Source organism: Pterocles gutturalis, unplaced genomic scaffold (genome assembly GCF_000699245.1).
Source record: "Pterocles gutturalis isolate BGI_N339 unplaced genomic scaffold, ASM69924v1 scaffold27399, whole genome shotgun sequence".
Taxonomy (NCBI): domain Eukaryota; kingdom Metazoa; phylum Chordata; class Aves; order Pterocliformes; family Pteroclidae; genus Pterocles; species Pterocles gutturalis.
In genome coordinates, this window is record NW_010131496.1 from 36603 (window position 1) to 60471 (window position 23869).

At 45.0% G+C, this 23869-nt stretch overlaps 1 protein-coding gene across 1 annotated transcript in view; it reads right to left on the reverse strand.

Annotated features, from left to right (window-relative positions):
- Positions 1-23869, reverse strand: part of LOC104467033 (lipoma-preferred partner homolog) — a gene marked incomplete at its 5' end in the record, with an annotated part of 70663 nt that overhangs the window by 21684 nt on the left and 25110 nt on the right. The window contains one exon of the mRNA XM_010080643.1: positions 22436-22605. Coding sequence (XP_010078945.1) covers positions 22436-22605 — 170 coding nt within the window. The remainder of the gene's footprint in view (positions 1-22435; positions 22606-23869) is intronic.

Here is a 23869-nt window from a genome sequence, read left to right on the forward strand (position 1 = left end):
AAAGCCATTTCCCAGCTGGCTCCCAGAGCCCAGACATTACAGAACACAAGAGGTGACTCAAGCACCGGGAAAACATCTTGGGGGAATGTGGACAGAAAACCTCAGAGTTGAACGCAGCTCTAGCAGCCTTGCCATGCCAGCCCAAATAGATGGTGTCACAGAGGGGCACAGGGTAGCTCAGCTCCCCGTATATACCCCAGCACCGCAGGGCTGCTTTCCCATGCTGAGGCCTCCTCCTCATGAAGCACACCAGGAGTTCCCTCTTTTGGCAGGCTTTTGAAGGGCTGGTTACATTTTCCTCTCCCCCTCCTACAGGCGCTGCCATTTGGCACAAACAGCTGACACAGCCGCACGTGCGTCTGAGCTTTGTAAATCCCATGTAGGAACGTGCTAGCTCAGGCAAGATGAGCACAATGCATAATGGAAGAAAAATTAAGTAGACCCCTATTTCAAGTCTTTGTCAAGGATTTTGGAGGGTAGGGTAGTCTCTACCCTCTGTTTTCATATGCCAGGATATCTTCCAAAATGGCTTGTGCTTTAGATCCCAACCCACTTCTTAAAGTTATTTTTCCCCAAAACCTGCTGGAAAAGAAATCTATCTTCATAAAGGGGCAGCTGCACCTTGCAGATATGCACAGCTGAAGATCTTTTATGTAAGACTCCCCCTGACCGTGTGGAGAGCTGTTAAGATGTCAGATCATGGTTTGTTGCTCTCAGGGAGGCTGCTGCAGCACTCAGTCAGAACAAGTTTACGTCTTGGAGGAATTAATTTGTCTGAATAATGTCATCCTGGTTAAACAAAATGTTAGGAAAAATACTGCAGCGTTCCGGTGCACCTCCCTGAACTGATGCCTATATATGGGGATTAGCCAGCGTGAAAGGGATCCTGCTGAGTCAAACTGGATTATAGCAGTATTATTTTATAGAGACAGAAGAGAGGAGGAGGAAGGGAGGAGCTAGTGAAACCTTGCAAAAATATCAGCTGTTTGACATGTTAAAGCAAACAGCACGAATGTGAAAACGCTGCTCGCTTCACTAGTGCGCCGGAGCCAGGTCAGCTGGCAGTAGCAATGAGTTTTTACCCCTTTTAGCCCTGCTTCTAGAAAGCAAGGTGGACTCCAATCATTTCCTGGGCATCAGGAGATGTGTTGGCTGTGTTTCCATCAGGAATGAGCGCCGTGGTGAGATGTTCCTCACATGGGAGGATGTCCCCAGAGCCTTGCCAGACCTGTCCAACTGCCCAAGCAGCACCTAAGAGAGCAAAGGAGCTTCCAGACCCCACTCTGAGCCCTTGGGGAGCTGGTGCAGATGGCAGGAAGGGAAAACATGCAGGCTTTCAATGAAGTCCCTAAGGTGCCTCTATTTTTCATCACCAGGCATTCACCCAACCATTTATGCGCCGATGGTTCAATGCTGGCTGGGGACAAGTCACAAAGGGGACATGCCCTTGTACATCATGTTGGCAGAGCTGGATCCGCGATGTGTTCTTAGAGCGTGCCTGGAGGGCTGCTGTCCTCTCTTTCCAGCAAGCAGCTTGACCTTACAGTGATAGCATCAATTCCTCCCCCCTACCCCACCCCGACCTGTGCAAAGCAGAAACACTTGTCCAAGAGAGAGCAAGAGATGCCTGCACCAACCCTCTGCACCCTACAGTGCAAGGGGGAAGACTGGGGGCTGCCTTCCAACCCTCACTTCAGAATCAGCCCTAAATATTCTCCATCTCAGGTCAGTGCTCTTAACTGTGGGGCTGTGCAAGGGTAAGTGAAGAAGACCCCCCTGCCCTAATTATGTAATTAAATGACAGACCCTGCTTAAGCATAGAGGAGCTGGAAAACTCAAGCAGAGGAGGAGGTGCTTCTTTCCAGGGCAGAAAGAGATGCCAAAGGAAGAGGCAAGGCTTGTGCCTCTCTTTGTAGTGCTTCTATTCAGCAATGCTGGCCTCAGTGGAGCAAAATCCCTGTGCCTGCTCCTCCTGAGAAGTGTCAGAGCCTAACTGAGTGTGGTGGATTGTGCTAAAATTTGTGCTTTGCAACACTGAGCTGAAGACCGCTGTGGTAACAGTGGAAAAACATTCTCCATCCTCCACTGCCCAATGCCAGAATATCAAATGCAATGTTAGGCTAGCCAGAGCTTACAAATGCACGGTTCAAAGGGAAAATTCAAATGGATTTGAGTCATGGGAGTATAAAAAAAAATATTCTCAAAAAACAAATAGAACATATCAGTCATGTTGTAACTTAGAAAGCCAAAATTTCCTCCCAAAGCCAGCACTGAAACAGTTTCCAAGATTCCAGGGCGCATCTCTGTCTGGAGCTAATATAGATATATTTTTTAAATCCAAGTTTCAAGCCCAGCAAAACGTATTTCTGACAATAAAAACCCCTCCTGGCCAGCCAGCCAAAGCAATCACACCACTCCTCCTCAACCCACCTTTTCCCCCAGGTAGCATCGTAGCCCATAGAGCTGCACCCCTCCAGCATCGCCATGCCCACCACACATCTCCCACGGAGCAAGACCCTTTTAGACCCCCTTTTTGCAGCTGGCAGTTATTTGCCCAGTGCTTTTCCAAATGGGGAGCTGGAGCAGGTTGGGAACCCGTGGCAGGAGGACAGGCGCAGTCCTGACCCACATCTTCCCCATGAGCACTTCCATCCCTTTGGCCCTGCCCATCGCAGGGTATTTTCTGCATGCTGGCCTCAGCTAGAGCAGCAAGGAGACCTCTTCTTGAGCTTCTTTGCTCACGTCTCTCCTACATCTGAAGGAAATGGCAGTTTTGAGGTGGTTTTGCCCACCCAGGTCACTCATCTCCAGGGCCCGTTTCCTAACCACACACATCTCATAAAACAATCTGGGTGTACCGCATCTCCACTTTCTTTTCCTGGCTGTGTCATCAAAGAAAAATGGTCAGAACTGGCTTTTTCTGGTGGAGCCAGCCGTGAGTGAGGGTGAATTAGAGCATGACTAAACAACCAGGCCACTCGGGAGCTATAGGTGGAGGAAAGCCTACTTTCTAGGTACTCAGATGAGACTTGCCTTAAATACACCAAGCAAAGGTGATACCAACACTGGGGTGATTGCAAGAGGGTTGTAGTTAGGGCTGGGTAAAATATTCTTCCCTGAGAGGTACCAGCGAGTCTCCACCATCACTCACAAGAGTCATGCATGTCAGACCAAGCACGTGGCTCGTGGCCACATGAAGTTATCTGGGACGAATCCCACCACAGGCATCAGACCCACTTAATAGAAATGCAGTTGTCTCCACACTGGACCAAAAAAAAAAAAAAAAAGTGCTCCCTTAAAGAAATAGCAGTAAAACCAAAACAATCCCCCCACAACTCCCTGTGTGTAAACATCAACAAAAACTAAGCTGTTTAATATATTTTGCAAAAGTAAAACCAGAATAAATGCTTTGCCTCCAACACATAAGGAACATATTATTACCACATTGTCTTCAGTCATTATTCAAGCAATGCATTTAAACGTTCAGGGAGAAGAATGTTTGCTAAAATATTGTTATGTAACACGGGGAAAATGACTAATTCTGCGCTTGATCGTTTCGTATTCTGCTCCAAGTAAGAGTCACTAGATCTTATTCTCTGGCCGAAGCAGCAGCATGGCCAAATTCTGACCCAGTTTCCCCAGTGGCTTTTACAGTGGGCTGATCCCATCCCCTGCAGCTGAGTTACTCCAGACATACTGAGCATAACTGTCTTCTGAATCAGTCCTTCAGGGCTGCACATTTCCGAAGACAGGTGGAATAACCAGCGCACATTTCTCCACGCTCCCTGCTGACGGAGGGCAGAGATCATTTACTGCCAATTCCTCACGACTTGCGCGGAGTCTGGAGCCTTACGCATACGCCAAGCGGGGTCAACTCCATCGAGCAGCCGTAAGCGTGCTTTAGCAACTGCTGATTCACGGGGCGGGTTTGCTACACGAATTCCTCTCCTCTCCCGCTAGCAGATGCAGAAGTTATTGAAGATCTGTCCTGCGGATATCCCTATTTCCAGTTCATTTGCATCAAGAATATACATAAAAGACAAATAGACCTGTCTGTTCTTATAGACACCCACTAGAAGCTGCCATTTCCCTACCCTAGTGGAAAAAAAAAATAATTAGGCTTTATAAACTTTCAATAGCCTTTTTAAAGCTGTGACCCAATCCAACCTGTATCAGAGTGAAACCTGTCCTGCACACACAGAACAAAGGTGACACTGACCCTGGCGGGTCTTCTGAGAAGAACTATAGCTAGGGTTAGTAAAAAAATACTTTGTTTAAAGCTTCAGAAAAGCCCCCAGCCTCCCCTCCCAAATGGAAATTTCCATGTGAAATGTCTGATCCTGACACACATTTGTGAAGCAGCTTTTCAATAGTGTGGAGGAAAGACAAATGTGTTCTTGGGGTTTTCTTTCAAAGGTTTTAGACTCCACCCTTCAAAATGTGTGACTAAGATTTTCCAGTTTGGTGATAAGTGAGATGCAAGCAGGAACTCCCAGCCACCTTCAGCTGAAACCCACTTCTTGTGCAACTCTGAATACATGTCCCTAAGTCACTGGGCAGTCAGCGAGGGGTTTTATCCCTCCCGGGGCTGCGTTGCTCCACCAGGTGATGTGTCACAGCTCAGGTATCTCCAGTCCTCATCGGGCTGGGATTGTGTTTTTAGCCTTACATCCAAGTAGGAGTACAATGCTATGCATGATGAGATGCTCTGGACAAGTCTAGGTCTTGCTTTGCTCAGAGTTAAAAGGGAGGCAAGTTATTGAAATCAAGTGTTTGGGATTTATCCAGATATTCCCACAGCCAGAACCCAGCCGCTTCGGGTCAATCATGTAATATTCTCCCTCTTCTCCTAAGGGCTTCCTCAGATTGAGGTTCAAAGGTACGCACGAAGCTCTGTCACTGTATTAACCTGTACCAGTGAGATTTAACCTATATGCTACAGAGGCCCTAATGTCACCCACGGAACACCTGCTACAGCACTTCTGTTATTTTTAATTAACAACAGCCAAAGTAAAATTACCAGCTCAGTCCTCAGCGAGTCTGCCTTGAATCTCTGCCCCCTCAGCAACAGCAAGGTTTGCTGTCAGCGGAGGAAAATGCACCAGCCTGCTAAGGGACAGCGAGGCAGAAAGCCCCTGACCATACCAGAAAATTTCAGAAGGCAAACCAAGCTCCTTCTCCAGCTAGAGCAGCAGCTTATTTTGCAATTAGGAAAGAGAAGATAAAGGGACAAGTGAATTTCCTGCTGTGATGGGGCATTTGCAAGAGAGTCCCTCTAACTACATCTGGTTCCTCGCAGTACCAATCCGCACAGTGCGGCGTTATTATGTAGTGTCTTGGACTGCTTGGAGGTAATAAGCATTCACCGAAAATGGACTGCTATTAGCCACCGGCAAAAGCTGATTATAATAGTGCCAGCACTGGAATATGTTTTCCACCCATTTACAAGAGGAGTAAAATAACAGGAGAAAAAAAAAAAAATCACATTTGCCAGTGTTTGGAGCGTAGTGTGCTCTACATACAATTATCGAGAGAATGACAGGAAATTGACCCATTTACTCAGAAAAGTTCCTATCGTGTTCTGCACTATTTCATTTCATGCCCATTTGAGAACAAGTCATTTCTCTTCAGGGCAGAAGATAAATTGTCAGCTCGTACACACATCTCTTTTCATTGCCAGGCACAAAAATATCACAAAGAAACATTTCCCTGCCCTCTGCTTAATTTTCTTCTTCTTCATCTTCTCTAATAAATGGTGCTAACTATAAAAGTCAACGGACTGTAAATAAACTCAATTCTATTCCTAACTTACCTTATGATTGATTTTGGGACATAATGTATTCCACCCACAAGGTCTCTTGTCTGATTCAACCACTTTTCTCAGTACCAGAGAAAAATCAGATAACAACCTCAGTGGAATAGCTGTATGCAAAAACAGAAACATTTGGCAACTACAGCTTCCTTAACGGCACATTGTAATACAAGCTCCACCGCACTCCGGACCAGCGGACAGCCCTCGTGTCGGTACCGAGAGCACGCGTCCTGCAGCGGGAGCCTCCTAAGCGTGGCCCTCGCTGTGTGTTTAGGCAGAGGTGCTGCCAGCACTGCCGCTATGGAAAAAGCAGCGTGAAGCGGTGCTGAAGTTACGGCAGGCACAGGTGGTATGGGGTGAGGGGGAGCCTAGCCATCTTCCCAGCTCTGCCCTTGGATGTCACCTGTCATTGCACCCAACCACTTCTCCTTCCGCTCTGAATGTGCTCGACAGAGGGCAAAAGCAGCGATGGGATCACCACAATAGAGGGAAAATTCACACAGAAAGAAGCTGGAGACCTGAAGACAGCAACGTCCAGGGGGAGAGGCAGCGAATGCAGGAAAGGGAAAAGGATGGCATTGAAATGGGCGTTAGGAGGAAATTTTTCATGCAGAGGGGGGTGAGGCAGTGGCCCAGGCTGCCCAGAGAAGCTGTGGATGCCCCATCCCTGGAGGGGTTCAAGGCCAGGCTGGATGAGGCTTTGAGCAACCTGGGCTGGTGGGAGGTGTCCCTGCCCATGGCAGGGGGTGGCACTGGATGGTCTCTAAGGTCCCCTCCAAACCAAACCATTCTGTGATTCTAAATATCTCTATCTACATCTACATCCTGAGCTCAGGTTTCTAGAGAACAGAGCTTGCTGTGCCTGCTGCTTTCAAGTGATGATGCTCAGTCCTGGTTAATATCAAGGACATCAATGAACACAGAATTAAAGAGCATCCCTGAGAGGAGTGCCAGCAGCCTGGGTTCGCAAGCAGAACACAGGTGTGTCCCACGCTGCACGGCTGGAGAACTGCGAACGTAAGGATAAGCCTTGGGCACGGAAGAGCCAGCATGGCAGTAATTTTGTACTCCCCAGCTCCAGCCGTATCCTTCAAACACCCTTCCAGCCCTCAGCTGTTTTTTTCCAGTTTCTTGAGGTTTAGGTTAGAGCAGCCCAGCAAACCCCTGAGTTCACACAACCTTTCCTGCAGCTGGCGTGCCGGCCAGAACACCTCAGCTTATCCTCCCAGCCCCTGCTCTGCAAGGTATAACCTTGTAACTCTTTTGTATGTCTGTGGTGCATGCAGTGCTGAACACACTGTTCATTTGCTCTAGGACTTATGTTCAACCTGATCACTTGCCACAGTTCTTTCGCCTGGATGTTAGCTTCCCTGGGGTCCTCCATCCTGGAGCATCATTGCCAGGAGTGAAAATTACCAACTATCTGGAGCAGGAAATGAGATGGGGACGGGAGCCCAGAGTCAGCACCAGCCTCAGGAGTTGCAGCACTTCAATCCTAGGCTGAGAGCAGCAAAATTCATGCTCTGCACAGAAACCAGTCACGGGAAATGTTATTCTGACTGGTTTTGACTGTGATGTATCTATGCAGAATAGAGCTTGGGAAGTGTCTTGCAAAGGAAAGAAGAGCCTTTCTTCACAAACAAGCAAAATGTTCAAGGCTCTTCTAATTCACACCCAGACTACATCCTCCTACACCTCTACCCCTCAAAAAAACCCCCCAACAAACCCCAACTGTTCCCCAGTTAGGAGAAGGGATTAGCAGAGTAACAAAAGGAGTTTCCAGGTCAAGAATCATTTGGAAACTACAGCCAAAACCAAATTGTTGGGGTCTGCTCTTTGTCCCAGGGAAAAGCTGTTTGCTGCTGCTCAGGACAGAGCACAGCTGCCTCGGAAACCCAGAGTCCGCACATGCCTACAGGGAATGTGAAAAAGAGGGAGAGAGAAAGAAAACAGCCCTTTGCCTCTCAGGGAGAGGGTTTTGTTCCTCTCTGGCTGACAGCACGGACCTTTGGACGTGTGAGAGAGAACAGCAGAGAGCATTACCTGCTCGGGAACAGGACTGCTGTTCCCCCGGTGAGGGCAGCCAGACTCACTGGACTCCCTAGAAAAACACTGAAAGCATCAAGAGACGCTTCTACCTTCCTGCCTTCATCAGCTGAGGAAAGAATTTCCTGTGGCTAATTACACATTTTAGCACCAAGATAGTGATTGTCCTCTAACTGCAAACATCTGCCTCCAGCCTGGGGCAGAGCCCAGCTCTGACCACAGGACCTCGGTCACTGGCATCCAGCAGCTGCAGGACGGGATGGTGGTCCCTCACGTCCCACCCTGGGATGCAGATGTAGTTAAGGGAACGTGAACCTTGCTGAAATGGAATCCAGCACTGGAGGTGCCAGCTGCTGACTGCACAGCCTCCCGCTCTGTGCCAGCCCCATCCCATCCTCCTCCCAGCCGCCCTCCCTGCCTGCTCAAAGCCCACACGGGAGGCTTTCGGGTCTGCTAGCTACCAGGAGGAGCTGGGCTCTTCCCTTAAAGTTGGGCTCAAAGCCCACCAACCCACATATCTGTGGCCATTTTTCCACTGATGGGATAGGGCTCTAGCTTTTATCAGGTAATTGCTGCTTGTCCAAAAGCCAAGCTCACTGGGGTCACCCTTGGTCCCTCAGAAGACCATCAAACTCTTCCTAAAATTGAGTAAAAGACGACAGAGCCCTTGAGATCCATGCCCTACTCCCTGCCTTGCTTCTTATTCCTTTGTTTAGAAATGTTGAAGCATGAGTGAAAGCTTGACTGCTGCCATAGCCCTGAAGCCAACATTGATTCCCACACAAGGGTGAGAAGTAGGGATGTGACCCATCCTCCATCTGCGCAGGAGCAAACTCCCCTGTACACAAAGAAATCTGCTTCCCAACTCCCCGTCTCACTTCATACATCAGTGCTCACCTTCTCTCAACACACACAAAAAAAAAAAAAGAAAGAAAACAAACACCTTCCTCTGCCAACACATACATGCATACACATGGACAAATATTTTGGAAAAATTGAAGAATCCGTAGATGGAGGGTTAGTGCCAGATTTTAAAAATTATTAAACATTATGTACAAAGAAAACATAATGAGCTCCTACGGGATGTAGAAAAAATTACCCATGAATGAGGGGAAAATGGATAACCACTCCTGGGTTTGCCACTGGTGAATTATTTAATAATCACTCCCCAACAGATGGAATATATTTATCCACCCCATTGGAGCACACTTTGCAATTTATTTACACTGCTTTAAAATATGATTATTTATTAGAAAAATAAACAAGGTATTCACAAGGGAAAAGGGAAGTAAAGACAAGCTAAAGGGGGGAAAAAAAGCATCTTTTTAGCTTTTTGGTTAATTTTAGGGAATTTCCACTAAAATTCACATGAATCCTCTTTACTTATCTTTGACTTTAAAAACTAGAAATTGAGAAGTTTGTTAATGTAGCTAGTCTAGATTCCTCACCCGATCAAGAGGGTCATTTTATGAGATGGGGGTCTATGCCTCTTACGCTGTCATTAACCACATTGTCTTGGGTCCCAGAAGTCTGATTCAGCTCCCAGTAATATCAAAGAAAACATTCAAATCAGGATCAGCGATTGGATTTACAGGATCAGGTCCCTTGTCTAATCTTGAGCAACTCTACACCCGTGCCCTGCCAACCAGCACTTAGCCTTGCCATTTAATTAGCTACTTATTCTAAAACGCAAAGGGTGCATTTTAGCAAAAATTGAAAAAGCAAAAGGTACCATTTAGGACCGTCTAAGTGCATGAATATACCGCCTGCTCCCAAAAGCAAAATAGCAATTGTGAGCAAAAGGCTTTGCCCACTCAACAGCAAAGCGTGCTACTGGTAACTGCTGAGTGATTTGGACAAACCCAAGGGAAAGTCGACCAGAGGAAGGAATACCTTTCCCAGGCAAATGCTAAATTATTTCAGACTGAATTTAGGCTTCCAGATTCTTCCTGGGCAAGTCTGTATGTACGTCTAGGTATCCGTGGGCCATGGAAGGATGCACAGAAATTCTATTACCCAGTTGGGCACAGATGCTTTTAGGAGCCAGAAGTCATCTGGGAGAGGAGATGCCAACAGACCAACCCCTCAGTGGAACACAAAAGTTTTCTTACTTTGCCCATCCAAACCAAAAGACAACCCCCATCCCAAAACCACTGCTCCCTCGCCAAAGAAAAGACTAGTCACTGTTGGTGAAACCTCTTTGAAAGCAGGTTTTCAGTAACGCATTGCAATTTTCTTAAAGAAGAGTGAAATTTATTTATACACCTCAAATGTGGGAGAGTCCCATGGCAAACCCACCATCAACAGCCATTGGAGAGGCAACACTTTGGATGCAACACTTTCAAAAGTGACTAAAGAATAAGAATACTTAGGAATAAAAGTTTAAGTCTCGTTGTCAAGAATGGGTTACCAAACCAAAAAGCAGCAAGGTCCTCAGCCATTTATGTGCTTTTGAAAAAGTTCCTCCAGGTCCCAAAGACAATTTATTTCTCATACCTTGTTTCCCCTCCCCAGACCAAGAAAATCTACAACTAATATGGAACCAAAACACATCTTTTGTAAAAGATATCACCTCAAAAAGCCATAGAGATCTCACAGACTAAAATCCAACTGCAGGCATGGATGTCACTGCTTTACCAGCCAGCTAGTTCAGCAAAAGGGCTACTCTATAAACAAACCAGGATGGTGCATGCTATAAATCTTTAAAGCTAAAAGGAACTCGTAGAAGAGTTCAGACTGAGGAGAGCAAATCAATGCATCGTCCTCGCTAAGAAAGGGCTCAAACATAAGCAAGTCCTCTCTTGGACTGGGAGGGCTTCACTTTTCAACAAGACAGCCAAACTAACCGCTAAAATCTCAACATCCGGGAAGAGAAAAATCAAGTTCGCTGTTCAAGTTCAAAAATTGCTTCCCCAGCAACAACCTAACACATGATTATGGACACAAGTACAGATGGACATGGCAGGTAAGGGAGGAAAATGTTTCCCTACTCGCTCCCGAGAATGCAAAATGGAAGTGTCAAACGCCTCATGTGGAGCTATGCACTCATTTATTTTAAAGACAGAAAGGATTAAATACATCTACATAAAGGAAAGAAAAAGTGTTTAAACAACAATAAAAAAAGATTTAGCGGTATTAATAAAGAACTCCCTTAAACCGGCATGTCACCATTAAAGTAATTAATAGGGCATGCAAGACACTTAGCGGAAAGCGAGCAGTGCTTGCATTAGAGCCTTTCAAGTTTTCACATGACCTCAAGATAGACTATGGCATTTCTGTGCGAAAGGACCCTCTAAAACTGAGATGGGGGCATTCATGTCTATAAAAAAGTGATTTTTAAAATTTAACTGATATGGTCTAAGTCTAAAATGCAAAGGTTAAGGGAATATTAGAAGGGCAATAATTCTATCTGATTCAACTTTTATCCAAAGTGACAATAAAATGTTCAAAATGAATTACGGATTTTATTAACAGATGCAGAACCTCTATAAAAGAGTCTGAAATCTAAGTAGCAGAGAGGAGAGGTTTTATGGGGTTTTTTTGTCTGGATAGAGGTGATATTGCTATAAAACTTTAATCTTATTGCCATGCCGCAGGGGAAGTAAACCTATCAGAGGTAATAGAGCAACTCAGGACTGCTTTCTCTTCCTCCTCTATGTTGCAGGGACCTTCCAGCATATAAGAATACGTATATTCCATGCGTGGCATTGATACTACAGGCAGAGCCATGAGACAGGTTGTGTGCTGGTGATGCACCTGGGATTCTGCTGGTTGCAACAGTCCAAAGGTGGCCAGTACGGGCAAGTTACATGGACCATTCCAAATGAGTACTGAGCAAAAATTGGTGCTATGCCACTCTTCAGAACATTTCAGCTTTTCCAAAATGGAATTAACTATTTCAGGACTGGTTCAGGGCAGTTTAGGCTCAGTAGCATTTGCCAGCCATGTCTTAGACCATCACTAATTTTTCCTTCTGCCTTGCTGCTGCTAAATTCTGGCGACTTGGTTGCCTTGGCAATGGCTGCAGTGTCTGTGGCAGATGCACTGGAAAACATCTTGCAAAGTGGTTTGCCTTTGCCGGTAACTCTTGAGCTTTTTGCATGTTGGCAGGAGTGCTGCACTGGCCACCTGTGCCCCGGTGGCTTTTCCACTGCCCTCCAACCCACCAATACCAGCAGCGGGCACAACCTGGTCCCCAACCTGCCCCTGTCCCACACTGCATCCTTCACACAAGGACCTCTCTTGCTCCCTACAGAGACCCATCGGGTGCTACGGCCGCTCCTACTCTCTGTCAAGGAATGAGTCCAGAAGACAGCTTCAGGGATGCCCATAACCTCCGTTTGTCCTACACTACCCAAGAGAAAAGCACAGCTCCTAAGAGGAGCAACTGACTGCAAATTGCCAGGGAGACTAGGATGTCAAACAAATATTTTTCTCTTCACAACAGAACATAAATATTTGGCAGCACTTCTAATTTAAAAAGTCTAAAAGTTACTCAAATAGAGTGGAGAACGTTGCTAAGATGTTCATTTGCTTCCTAAAATATTACCAGTCACAGATGGCTTGCTGTAGGAAATATTAAATAATTTTTTAAAAGTGCTGTCTGGCTTTAACACAGATTGCATTTACAAGGATACCTCCGTTGGTAGAACGCCAAGATGGTGTATTGGTTCAAACACGTCCTTAAACAAAAAACTACATTGTCAGGAGCTAATGGAATATTCATACTTAAAATTTCAATCCCTGATAACATCTCAAAGTTAATTTACATTTCAACACTGTTCTTCCCCCCTCTTGCTTTACTTCCCTTCACAAGCAAGAGAAAATATCCAGGTTTGGTCAGTGGCAACTTTTACGTTTTGGGCACCATAACCATTATTTGCGTAGATTTTTCAGAGTAGTTTGAAAAAATACCTACATACAGAGTCTTGGGTAACTTGAGAATCCGAAAACAACAGAAGGCCACTTGGTGTTAGAGAGTCAAACAGCAAGAATGTAAATACAATGAGCCACAGCATTAAACTATCACATGTTAGCAGATTAACTTCAGCAAGACAATAAGAATCAAAACAATACAAAGATCTCTTCCAATCCCTAGCATCTGCAAGAGCACAATCTGACGGTGCCCGAAGCAGCCTATCAAATCCCTGCTTGATACCTGAAAACAAAGACGTGACAAGAGTTCTTGGCTTGGTTTTCTTCCCCTACAAAGCTCCATTTTTTGCAACAGTGAAAGCCTTTGGAAACATGGGCACGTAGCATAAAGATTGCCACCAGTTTCTGATGCCCTGAACTTACTGCACTGCCTCAGAGAGCCAGGAGAGAAGATACCCGGTTACAGCATCAGGTTGCTGTGAAAAACCCACGTGGTGCTTCTACGTCAAACATTAGTCAGGAAACAGCAGCCAGGGAAAAGCAGGGGCAGCGCATCTCATAGCTCAGTTTAAACCATCCAGACTCCCCACCAGCTCCATGTTCACCAACACTCACGGTGCCATCGCTGCCTCAACTCACATGGATGGTCCTCCCCAGGAGGGATGCAGATGCAGGGACCGCAGGTCTTGCTGCCCACACGAACCAACGTGCTCTTTGCTCCTGCGAAAGCTGCTACATACCAGTGCACAATCCTCTCTTGTCCCTAGCGTTGAGCTATAATCTGGTCTTCCTTCTGCCCAAAATAGCCCAGAGGATGATTTACCTCTTCTGTCAATATTATACTGGCCCCACAGCTTTATAATCAATGCAGCTGAGAAAAAACAACATACTTGCAATTTGCTTTGACACTCCAGGAGCACCAAACACTCACCATACTCTCAGAATCAATAAACGCTTTCTCCTGCCATCATTCATGCCTGCTGCGCTTTCCCTAACCCAGCATCATTTTGTTTTTTTCCTAACCAGAAATTTCCCAAGCCCGCTGGGGTTTGTGTGTGTGTGCCATGGCAAGTGAAACAGTTTCCTCTACTGCAAACAAACATTGCAGGCAGGCAAACCCGTGTCCTGGAGTGAAGAAACAGAGGCAGGACGCTAGAGGGAGGATGGACTCACAGGCTGAGCTTTAGCCAGAGCAAATTCCTTGGAGTGTGGCTTCACCAAGGAGACGGCTGAAGTGGCACGCTGCAAAAGCCTCCCTGGCACTCAGGCTTGCAAATCACTGTCTGGACCAAAGTACGAGGGCATCTGGAATCAGAGAGCGAGTGAGACTAGGCTTTCTGTTCTCAGCAGGGCTGCTGAGGAGAAATCATACCTGCTAAATCCAAACACCCCCCTCCCAGGACAGATTCTGCCCTGTTACTGGCAGGTATCACAGTCTGGCTGCAAGGCCTGTGCTCCACCAGCAGCTCTGCCAGCACAGCACCAGCACTGCAAAATAATCCAAAGAGTCTGCTAACATATTAACCCTGTATTTACTTCAGTGAATTCTTTTTTTCTTTTTTTTTTTTTTAGATCTCCGGACACTGTGCAGCACTTTGACATCACTGCATTAGGAAGGACAGAGCAAATTCAATAATACACAGATCTGATGGAAACACACACCTAAATTACAGGTCCTATTTCAAATAAATCACAGCCTTTCCAAAATAATTGTTTTCAGCAGTTCGAATTGACAAATAACTATGTGAGGTTACAAGCAAGCAGTAACACTTGGCACGGTACCTCCCACCCTCTTGGGTTTTCCAAGAGCCCTCACTCAGCTTTCAGCTGCTCATTCATACTCACGCCCCGTGGCTAAACAGCAGTGGTTTAAGGAGGGAAGAACAGAAAGGTAGCTACTCCGCTTGAAGACCTCTGCAGGCTGCTACCAGGCAGAACACTGGGACATGGCAAACCTGAGCTGCACGCTGCAGGTGATGGTTGTGGTCCTGGACCGAGCTCAGGCATGGATGAAGCAGGGCTAGAAAAGTCCCCTGGGTCTGTTCAGTGTTTTTACATGTTTGCCCCACCTGTCCTTGAAGGCTTCTAGCAATGGAGATCCATGCTGTAAACAAACCGCATTTCAGCCCCTTGGGGCCAGTTCTCTATCTGCAAGACGGGGGCAATGCCACTGCCTTTCCCTGCCCCTTCGCTGCTGTTCCCCAGGAGGGTTTTTAGAGGCAGAGGCTATGGTCTGTCATCACTGACACACCACAACGAGAGTTTGTTACAGTGGGATCTCTACATGCTGCTCAGGTAGGAATGGGTGAAAGCAGCAAATAGTTGGCTGAGAAGTTGGTGAAGTGCAATTGAAAGAAAAGCAGAGACAAATGCTACAAACACTAGATGTGGCTTGCCATCTAATACCCATCTACACTTGACTGCAAATGAGAAAGATTTTCCCACTGCTACAAAGATGCTGATGCACAAGAGTTTATTCTTTCCTTACAAGCTGTTGCTGCTAGCTTTCAAAGGCAGACAACAGTTGAACTAACTTCTAAAGGGAAAAAATCTCAAATCACAACTTGAAGTCATTGCTAAATGCCTTCACCATTCCCTCTATTGTAGTATGATCCATAACCAGGGGTATAGCCAGGAGCCATAAAATCCCACTGATCCTGCAGAAAAGGAGACTATTTTCTTCCTAAGAACATAGAGCTGGTCAGTGTAATTCACCCTGTGAGGCAAGAAATCCACCGAATGGCAGCAGCTGGTCCTTCACAATATAATCTTACTTCAGTCACACTAAGAACTCCCTCCACAAATTTTCCCATGGTACAGTTTTTCTAGATTATACATGTCAAATCAATGCTTAGTTCCTATAATCAAATATGAAAAATCCCTCTAATTATAAAAGTGCAAGGCAGAGGCAAGATGACAATTCAAGTCGTTATGACTGCCAACACATGCAGAAGGAGTCTTCACCTAATAAGGACACATTTTAAAAGATGGACCACGAGAAATGATCCATCCATCCCTCACAGAACTTTGACCTACCAAGACATCACTGAAGTAATTAATCAGCACTTCATGAGCAATCTTCCAGCACAGATGTACCTATTAAGATGCTGTCCAGCACTATGGTGACTTTTCCAGAAACATTCTCCTCGTAACACTGGTATCATCAAGTTCCTTTACCTCCACAATCCATAGCTGGTCTTCCTCTAAAGCAACACTCCACTCAGCCAAGGTGTGGCCTGATCTTCTCCCTGTCCACCTCAATGTCAATCAGCTGCGTTCACAAGTCAACAGCATGAAGGCAAACAGCAACTGTAGGTTGGAAATAGGGTACATGACATCTTCAATCCCATCAAGTGATTTGGACCAGTTAGCCAAGCACATCCTGCTGCCCCGAGAAAAGAATAATTCCATCCTCTTTAGCCACCCTCAGCAGACAAGCGTGTGGTCTCCCTCAGAGAAGCCTCAACCAAGGTGAGCCTAGTCCAGCCCTTGGCAGGGTTCATGCTCTCATGTCTTCCAAGAGCACTAGAAATTCTTCCTCTTACAGCCTTCGTTTGTAGACTTCTTGTCCTGTCCTTGTTGGGCAGCAAGATGAATTGGGCCCGTCCTCTTTGATATGATCCCGAGTCTCTACAGAGGAGTTCCTATACAGCATACCTGATCATCACATGGCATGCTTTCTCCTTTCTTTATACCTCCAGTTCAGAAAGGAGGTTATTGACCCCTGCCCCCTTGCAAAGGGACCTTTTCCTCCTGCCTAGTGACAAAACAAGAGCCATGACCCAACCCCTGTTACAGCTGGTAGGTCACTGAAAACACAGATGCAGGCTTCAGGACAGCTGAGTTCCCAATCTGTCCCAGTTCTGGCAGAAGCTGCTTCATTCATCTCATGCATACACGTCTTTATACCTCCTAGACTTGGACTCCTGGAAGCTCCAGGTGTAGCTTATGCAGTAGAGCCCCATCCTCCTCAATTTTATGCCCTGACTGCACAGACCGTTTAACAGCCAAAGCAGTAGCGCTGAGTTTATGGCTGCTCTCCTCTCCCAGCTTCCATCAGTGTTTTTTATATTAATTATTGCTGGGTGGTATCAATAGAAAGGGCTGTTATGCTCTCAAGGCATTTATTCATTTTTCAGTTCTACAAATGCTGAGCAGTTTACCAGGAATTACAGTCTTCCTTTTCATGATTTTTTTCCCAAGAAGTGACCAATTGGGCTTAGATTAACAAAATGATCAAAGCTAATAATCGACAGGATTAAAGCAAACCAAAGCCCTGTTCTGTTTCTGCTGTGCCCACGGACCTCTTCTGTTGTGGGGAAGAAATATCCAGGGCAGGAGCCTGCTGCTGCCTGGTGCAGCCAAGCTGCGTTTCTCTGCTACGGCAGAAATGCTTTTAGATCCACGGGTCACGGGTTCAGCTCCCTGCTGCCGATGACTCACGCACGAGCACCAGGCTCAAACTAGCAACACCAGCTTTTTTCTAGGAGAGGATTGAAGAAAAGCATTGATCTCAATGAAATACTTGGAGGGCAGAAAAATTCCACCACGTAAAGAGTGCATGACTTCCCTTTAGTTTATTTTATATTTTTGTTCCAGTTGTCATTTTGAATTCAAACTCTTTGGAAAGCAGGCATAATAGTCTTAATGATCCCATTGAGCAGTTTAAATTCAAATTGTGGAGCACTCGCAATACCATGCTGGCAGCACTTTCCATAAATTACTCTCAAATTCAATACGTTGCTTGACAAAAACAAGAATAAAGGGCTTTTTACTTTAAAAAAAGAAAAAAACTTGTATCATAAAAAAAAAAATCTTTAAATTATAGTTTCTCTTTTTTGGTCCAATTTACATTGTTACATGGTTGCTAAATTAGTGCTGTAATCTCTGCTTACAAATTGCAGAATTATTTTTAAAAATAGATGTAATTTTACTGCAGGGATCAACCTCACGCTTTAAACCGTATGTGCTGGAGGTAGCTGCTCTTGCACAGCTTTCGAACAATCCCACTCCCGTGCACACGCAGGGTGAGGTTGACAACACCAGTCGCCCTGAAGCCGATGGCACTTTGACCAAGATTTCAATGAGCACAAATTGAGTTAACAACGACATTTCAGAACAATTAAGCAAATTTAAGCTTTCCCAGGATGCTCCATGGCACCAGTGGCTCTAGTCACATTATTTTCTAAACCATCACCATTTCTTTTGTGTTCTGGTCTGAACTATCTTCTACCAAACTACAGCCTCTGATAGGCCAGCAAGTTAGAAGCTAAGAAGAGTGAAAAACCTTGAAAATATGGGGTTTTTTTTGCTCACAAAACAATAATCAGCGGAAAACACAAAGCACTATGATCCTGAGTTTAAAGCTGGGGAACAGCAGTGATCAGGACATTACCTCCATGCACAGTTCTTCCCCTTCAAGCACTTCCACAGCTTTAGCACTACAGAAAGATGAACCTCACCCTGCACAATCCTCGTAAGGGATCTTTGGGGTAGGGTTTAAGGTCACGTCCTCAATATCCTGCAGCGCGCAGCAGAAACAGGAAACCTCGATCCCTGGGGCACTGCAGAGCATACCCAACATCTTCACCCACTCTAGACAGACAGACACTAGACAATTTCTTTCCTCTCCTTCAATCGCTCATCATTTCCAACCCACCACTTCTCCAAACTCTTTCATCTGACCCTGGCTATTTTGTCTTTCCTCGATTAGTTATTTCTGCTTTCTTCGCCCCTTCCCCATCGCACCATGATCCTTCCATTGGCCCAGTGGTGGGTCACATTGACTTGGACACGACAGAAGAAACCCTCAGCGGCCAGGAGCATCTGTAAGATGTCGGTGCTTTCAGCGCTAACTGCAGGTGCTCAGCACCTTTCCACCCTCAGCCTCGGAGGGTCTATCTCCAACTGCCAACCACTGGACTGCCAGGAAAGCAGGTAAGGAAGGGAGGAAAATTTCCACGTGCCAGAGAATGTCATCAGGACATCAAAGAACATCCCATTCACAAAACAGCAGCATGACTCTTGCCAGATCAGTGTGTCTGGTTAACCTTGTGCTCAGTCCTTATGATAATACGGTATTTGGAAAGTAGACAGCTGGCACGGCTCTAACATCTTGCTCTTCAATCTTTTATAACCACGGTTCCACTGATATTACTCTTAACCTTTTCTCTGCTCTGAGCCCAGTGCTAAAATCTCTTCAACTGCTTAGAGGAAGCAAACCAAATGTTTTTTGTCAGTAATGTGCCCTGTAAGGGAGGGGAAAGTACACCGAGAACACACTGCGGACACAGTATTCATCACGTGTACAGCGCTGCTTACACTGGAAACCCTATCGTGATATTTCTGATGGTACTTGACTGTTGTAATGACAGGGAGACATCTGTCTCCTATTAACACTTTATCTTTTACAGTTGCTTTTAGTTCAGCAAGAAGCCTCTTAATGGAGAAGACTGGTACTCTTTTAGAAATAACATTAATAATGAAAGAATCCTTGGATGCAGAGCAAAACCAGCGAACACATTGGCAACAGAACTCACCGCATTCATAAGATGTAACAGGAAATGATAACGACTGGCTTTTGGGTGGGGGGATTTTTGTGTGAAAGAAATTGACCTAGTACTTAAATTCCAATTAGGAAAAGTATTTTTTTTTTAAAAAAAAACCAGGTGATTGATCTCTTTACATGTTAATTCAGACTTCTGGGGAATTTCATCTTAACTGGGTCACCGATAAATAAAACCAGAAACAAAACAACCCTCCTGCAGGCTATTTAGGCTTGGTATTGACTAACAAGTAATTAAATACAGCCCTTCACAATAATCTTAATTATGGCTTTATTCCCTCACAACTAAGAAGAGTCACATAATAAACTGAGAAGATTAGCCAATTCCAACTGTTGAAAAATGTGTATTTTATTTTTGCACATAGTTTTTATGCGCGTATGGCCACAAGTCACACAAGGGAATTATTAAAAAAAAATCAAAGAATTCATAAATTTGCATATCACAACCAGGCAAATAATATAGTGCCTTTTCTTTATATAAATGGAGCAGCTTGGGCTAATGGCTTGGATAAGAAGTTAAAAGGTGTGGACTTGGGGAAATGGGGATGTGCTAGAGATCAGTGTGAATTACAGAGGCCAGTAAACAGGCTTCATTGAATTACTCAGATTTACACCAGCTGAGAATCCTGTTTTCTCAGCTGGCCACAGTCACAGATTAGCCATGCAACCTCGGGCTAGTCACACAGGCTCCACCTTCCATGAGAATTCAGGTCCACAGGAATGTAAGTCTGGGTTCTTCAGTCCCACTGATTTCCTGCAGAACCAGGGCTCCAACTGTCCCAAGTTCTTTTCTGATAATGGCACTTGGGGAAGCGCCAAAAAAATCAGAGGCCACAATTCAGCAAAATCCTTAAGAACAGGCTAGATTTTAAGCAGGTCATTAACTCTCCCTGACTTCAGTATGACCGCATCACACATCTAAAGGCAAAAGCATTGTGATTGTGCCTCAGCAATTCAAGGGTCCCCAATCCATTTCCAAGAACAACTTGCAAGTCTAGCTAAGGCCCTCAGTCTATTTAGGCACTCATCATCCTACTGAAGCCAATGCAGACCTCATTTCATTGAAAAAATCAATGAGACATATGCTCTACAACACAAAATTCCTCAGGCCTGAAGTCAATAGCATGGCAGGTGCCTCGATGCACAGCAGAGTCCTGAGCTTTCTGAATGGTATCAAGACTTAAGCTCCCAACACTTGCTTCTTCCACATTTATGAATTTAATGTGTGCTTGGGTGTTGGGTGTTTTGGTTTTTTTTTTTCATTCTTTGCTACATCGGATTGCCAGATCCCTGCTTTCCATTTCCAACTCGTGGTACCAGCTGCCCAGCTGCACATATGTAGCCCCATCAGCACTGCCATCCCTTCCCATGGTACCAGCTGCACATACGTAGCCCCATCAGCACTGCCATCCCTTCCCCTGCATGTGCAGCAGCAGATGGATCCAGACGTGTTTTGGGTTAAGTCCATAACCAGGTTTTTGTGGACTGCATGGATAAACATTTAAAGGCCCCTTCTGGTTATATAAAAAAAAGCTATTAAACGTTGACTCTTTCCTCTGTACTCCAAGCTGCAAAGCGGTATCACAGAACGTACAAACGCAGATGCAACCAGGCAATTATCATTCCTTTATTCCTTAAATAGATAGAAGATAAATTTGAAAGAAAATTAGGAACAGAATCCTTCTCCCTTTCCTTTTTTATCCTTTTATCTCCCAATGTAGGAAGTTTACTGAACTCTTGCCAAAAATTCACTCAGGCTAATGAAGTGTATAAGTAATGGGATTAAATAATCTTAAACCATTACTACAGTGGCTAATGCAGATGTTTTCCCAAACTAAAGCAGATGAGTGGTGAAGAATGCGTGCTTGATTTAAAAAAGAGGAAAAGAAAATATCAATCTGCAAGCAGATGAAGTCAATTCCAGCCTGAAGTCAATGAAACATTTAACTCAAGTTACATAAAGTCATTCCAACTACTATGAATGTACCTTCCTAAAGTCTGCAGTGGTCACACATGGTCAAACTTGCCATGAAATTAACCTTAAATTTTTTACGGTGCAACCATTTTAGTGCAAACAAAAATGGCAAAGGTTTAAAAGGTACACATTCCATCAAAAGATCATTTACTTTTTAAAAGCCAATTAACGAGGTCCATATATCACTGTCATTGTAAAAAAGACAGAATTATCCCTTTTTTATATTCAATACTTCAGCAATAATCCCACTGCAAATCCCAAAGCAAATTCCACTACTGCAGAAACAGAAGGAATAATGGGATGCTAGTGGCATTTTCAGAAATACATATTATTGCTTCAATTATTACTGGAATGCCAAAAGTGTCACAAAAAGCATCAATTTTTACTTTCAGAAGTGCAAATCCAATTCTGGAAGGGCCTTGGCTCTAGCATTTATAAAAAGAACTCTGAACTGGAGGTTTCGAGAAAGACCTATCAACACTTTAAGATACTTTTCGTATTCTAAATCACAAGGATTATCCCTATATCCTGGATGCTAAGGTCACAACATTATACGATGTTCCTTTAATCTGTAACTGTGCAACTGGTCCCAACCAGGTCTTACAGGAGCCTCTTAAAAGGTGCAGCTCCTCAGAGCAACTGTTAATTGTTTGCGCTAAGAGCTTGTTGGAGGCATGAAATGAAATTTTAGGGTAAACTTCCAAAGATACCCAATCCAAAGACCCTGAGTTCAGGAGAAGGACTTCCATCAAGCAATGCAAGGTGTTGATTTTAGAAGTTTTAGTGCCATCTTGCACCTCACCTTCTTAATCTCAGCAGGCACCACAGTTTGTAAGCATTTGGGTATCAGGCTTCTCAACACAGAAAGCTTCTGAGCACAACACTACCTTTTAAGAATCACTCCATCGTCTGCTCCTTACAGAGCTCTTTCCCCTGCTTCGGCCACTTCATTTCAGAGACAGGTTAGATTAAAAAACAAAATTCACCCGGACAGGCTGAAATAATCAGAATTCTGTTGAAGACCATGGCAAAGCTGATGCCCACAGCACTGCCATGGGATTGTTGGGTTTTCACTGTAAGGCAACCGCACAGCAATGAAATAAATCAACATTTCCAACGTCTGTGCATTAAAATTGGGGTGCAAACAAGAATGGGTACTTACAATATAGCAGGGTTCACAGTAGGCTTTCTTCTCCACCGCGTAGAAAGGCTGGCCCCTCAGCTTGTTGTTGCACATCATGCAGGTGAAGCACTCCACGTGGAAGACCTGGTCCATGGCCGTGCAGCCGGTGCCTTCCCCAACAACATTCTCCCCACAGCGGGCACAGCGCCCTGTCACCAAAGGGAAAGGACACGAGTCAGAGCAAGCTCCTGGTTTCAACTGCAGAGAAGGTCCTCCTGCACACCCGTGCTGCATAGCAGGCAAGGGCGACAGGTCAACCCAGTCCAGAGAAGAACAATTTGTGCCACTGCTGGCAAAGATCCAGTGCCATTGGGAAGCACTCTGGTGCTGGCCCACGTGGAAAGACCAACTGAGGCTTGAAACCGGCTCCCAACACTGCACTGGTACCAGTTCTACTGCTGCTGCTAGCCAGGGATCATCAGGAGGAGTCTAAGCCCCAAATGCAAACCATTCAGCTATCATCTAATCCCGCTACACAGTCACCCTCAGCTCCTCAGCGAGATGGGATAAACCTGTGCCTAAAGCTTTGCCTCCACATGAAAGGGTTTTGTGGTAGGATGCCTCGTAAAGCTGCCTGGTGGAAGCACAATTGTTATCATTTAAAGAGTAGTTTTTGCTTGCACAGCTTAAACCAATTCCCTCCATGGAGCCAATGACACTGGGAAAATGATTTCACTTTTTACGCTTTTGCCGGTATAGCAGTATCAATCCTCATGCTCTTGCTAACGTACTGATGCTGGGCTAGTTGATATTTTAAATCAAAAGTAGTAGCTAAAGACTGAGTGATTACAAAGAGAGCAATATCTTCACTTAGATGGTAAAATGTCTTTTTTTTCTGTTTGAAGATTGATACGCATTAAGATATTGTGCCTATTTAAAGCATAGAAACTATTCCTCAAGGAATTGATGTGTGGATACTTTATTCTTATGGTACTTCAAGGAAAGTGTATCAGAAGCTGCTAGTAAGGACTCTAAGTAAAGACAAGCCCTAAGACCTCTGACTGTTTCTGAAAAAGGTTCCTAATGCCACGTACAAACATATAGCAGACGAAAAACCTGCACACACACACACATATATATGCAAAATTGTTGTTGGAAATGTTATGTGGCAGATAGATTTAAAGCAAAGCAGCATGTCAGAGAAAGAGGGTTTCTTAGAGCATGGGAAAGACATTTTCCTAGTGATGACTGTGATGCAGGGAGGATGGAAGGGGGTGGGTGGAAAGCACACCTTTGCAATTTTCCTCTGCCATTCATTTGAATTCTAGAAAGCAGAGATATCCCATGCAACCTGATGTCCTTACCCAGCAATCAGTGTTGAAAATAATTCATGCACAGAGCCATGGAAGGTGTTTAGGACAATCTCAGCCATGCTACACAGGAGAGTTCCACCGAAGGCAACAGAGCAACTAT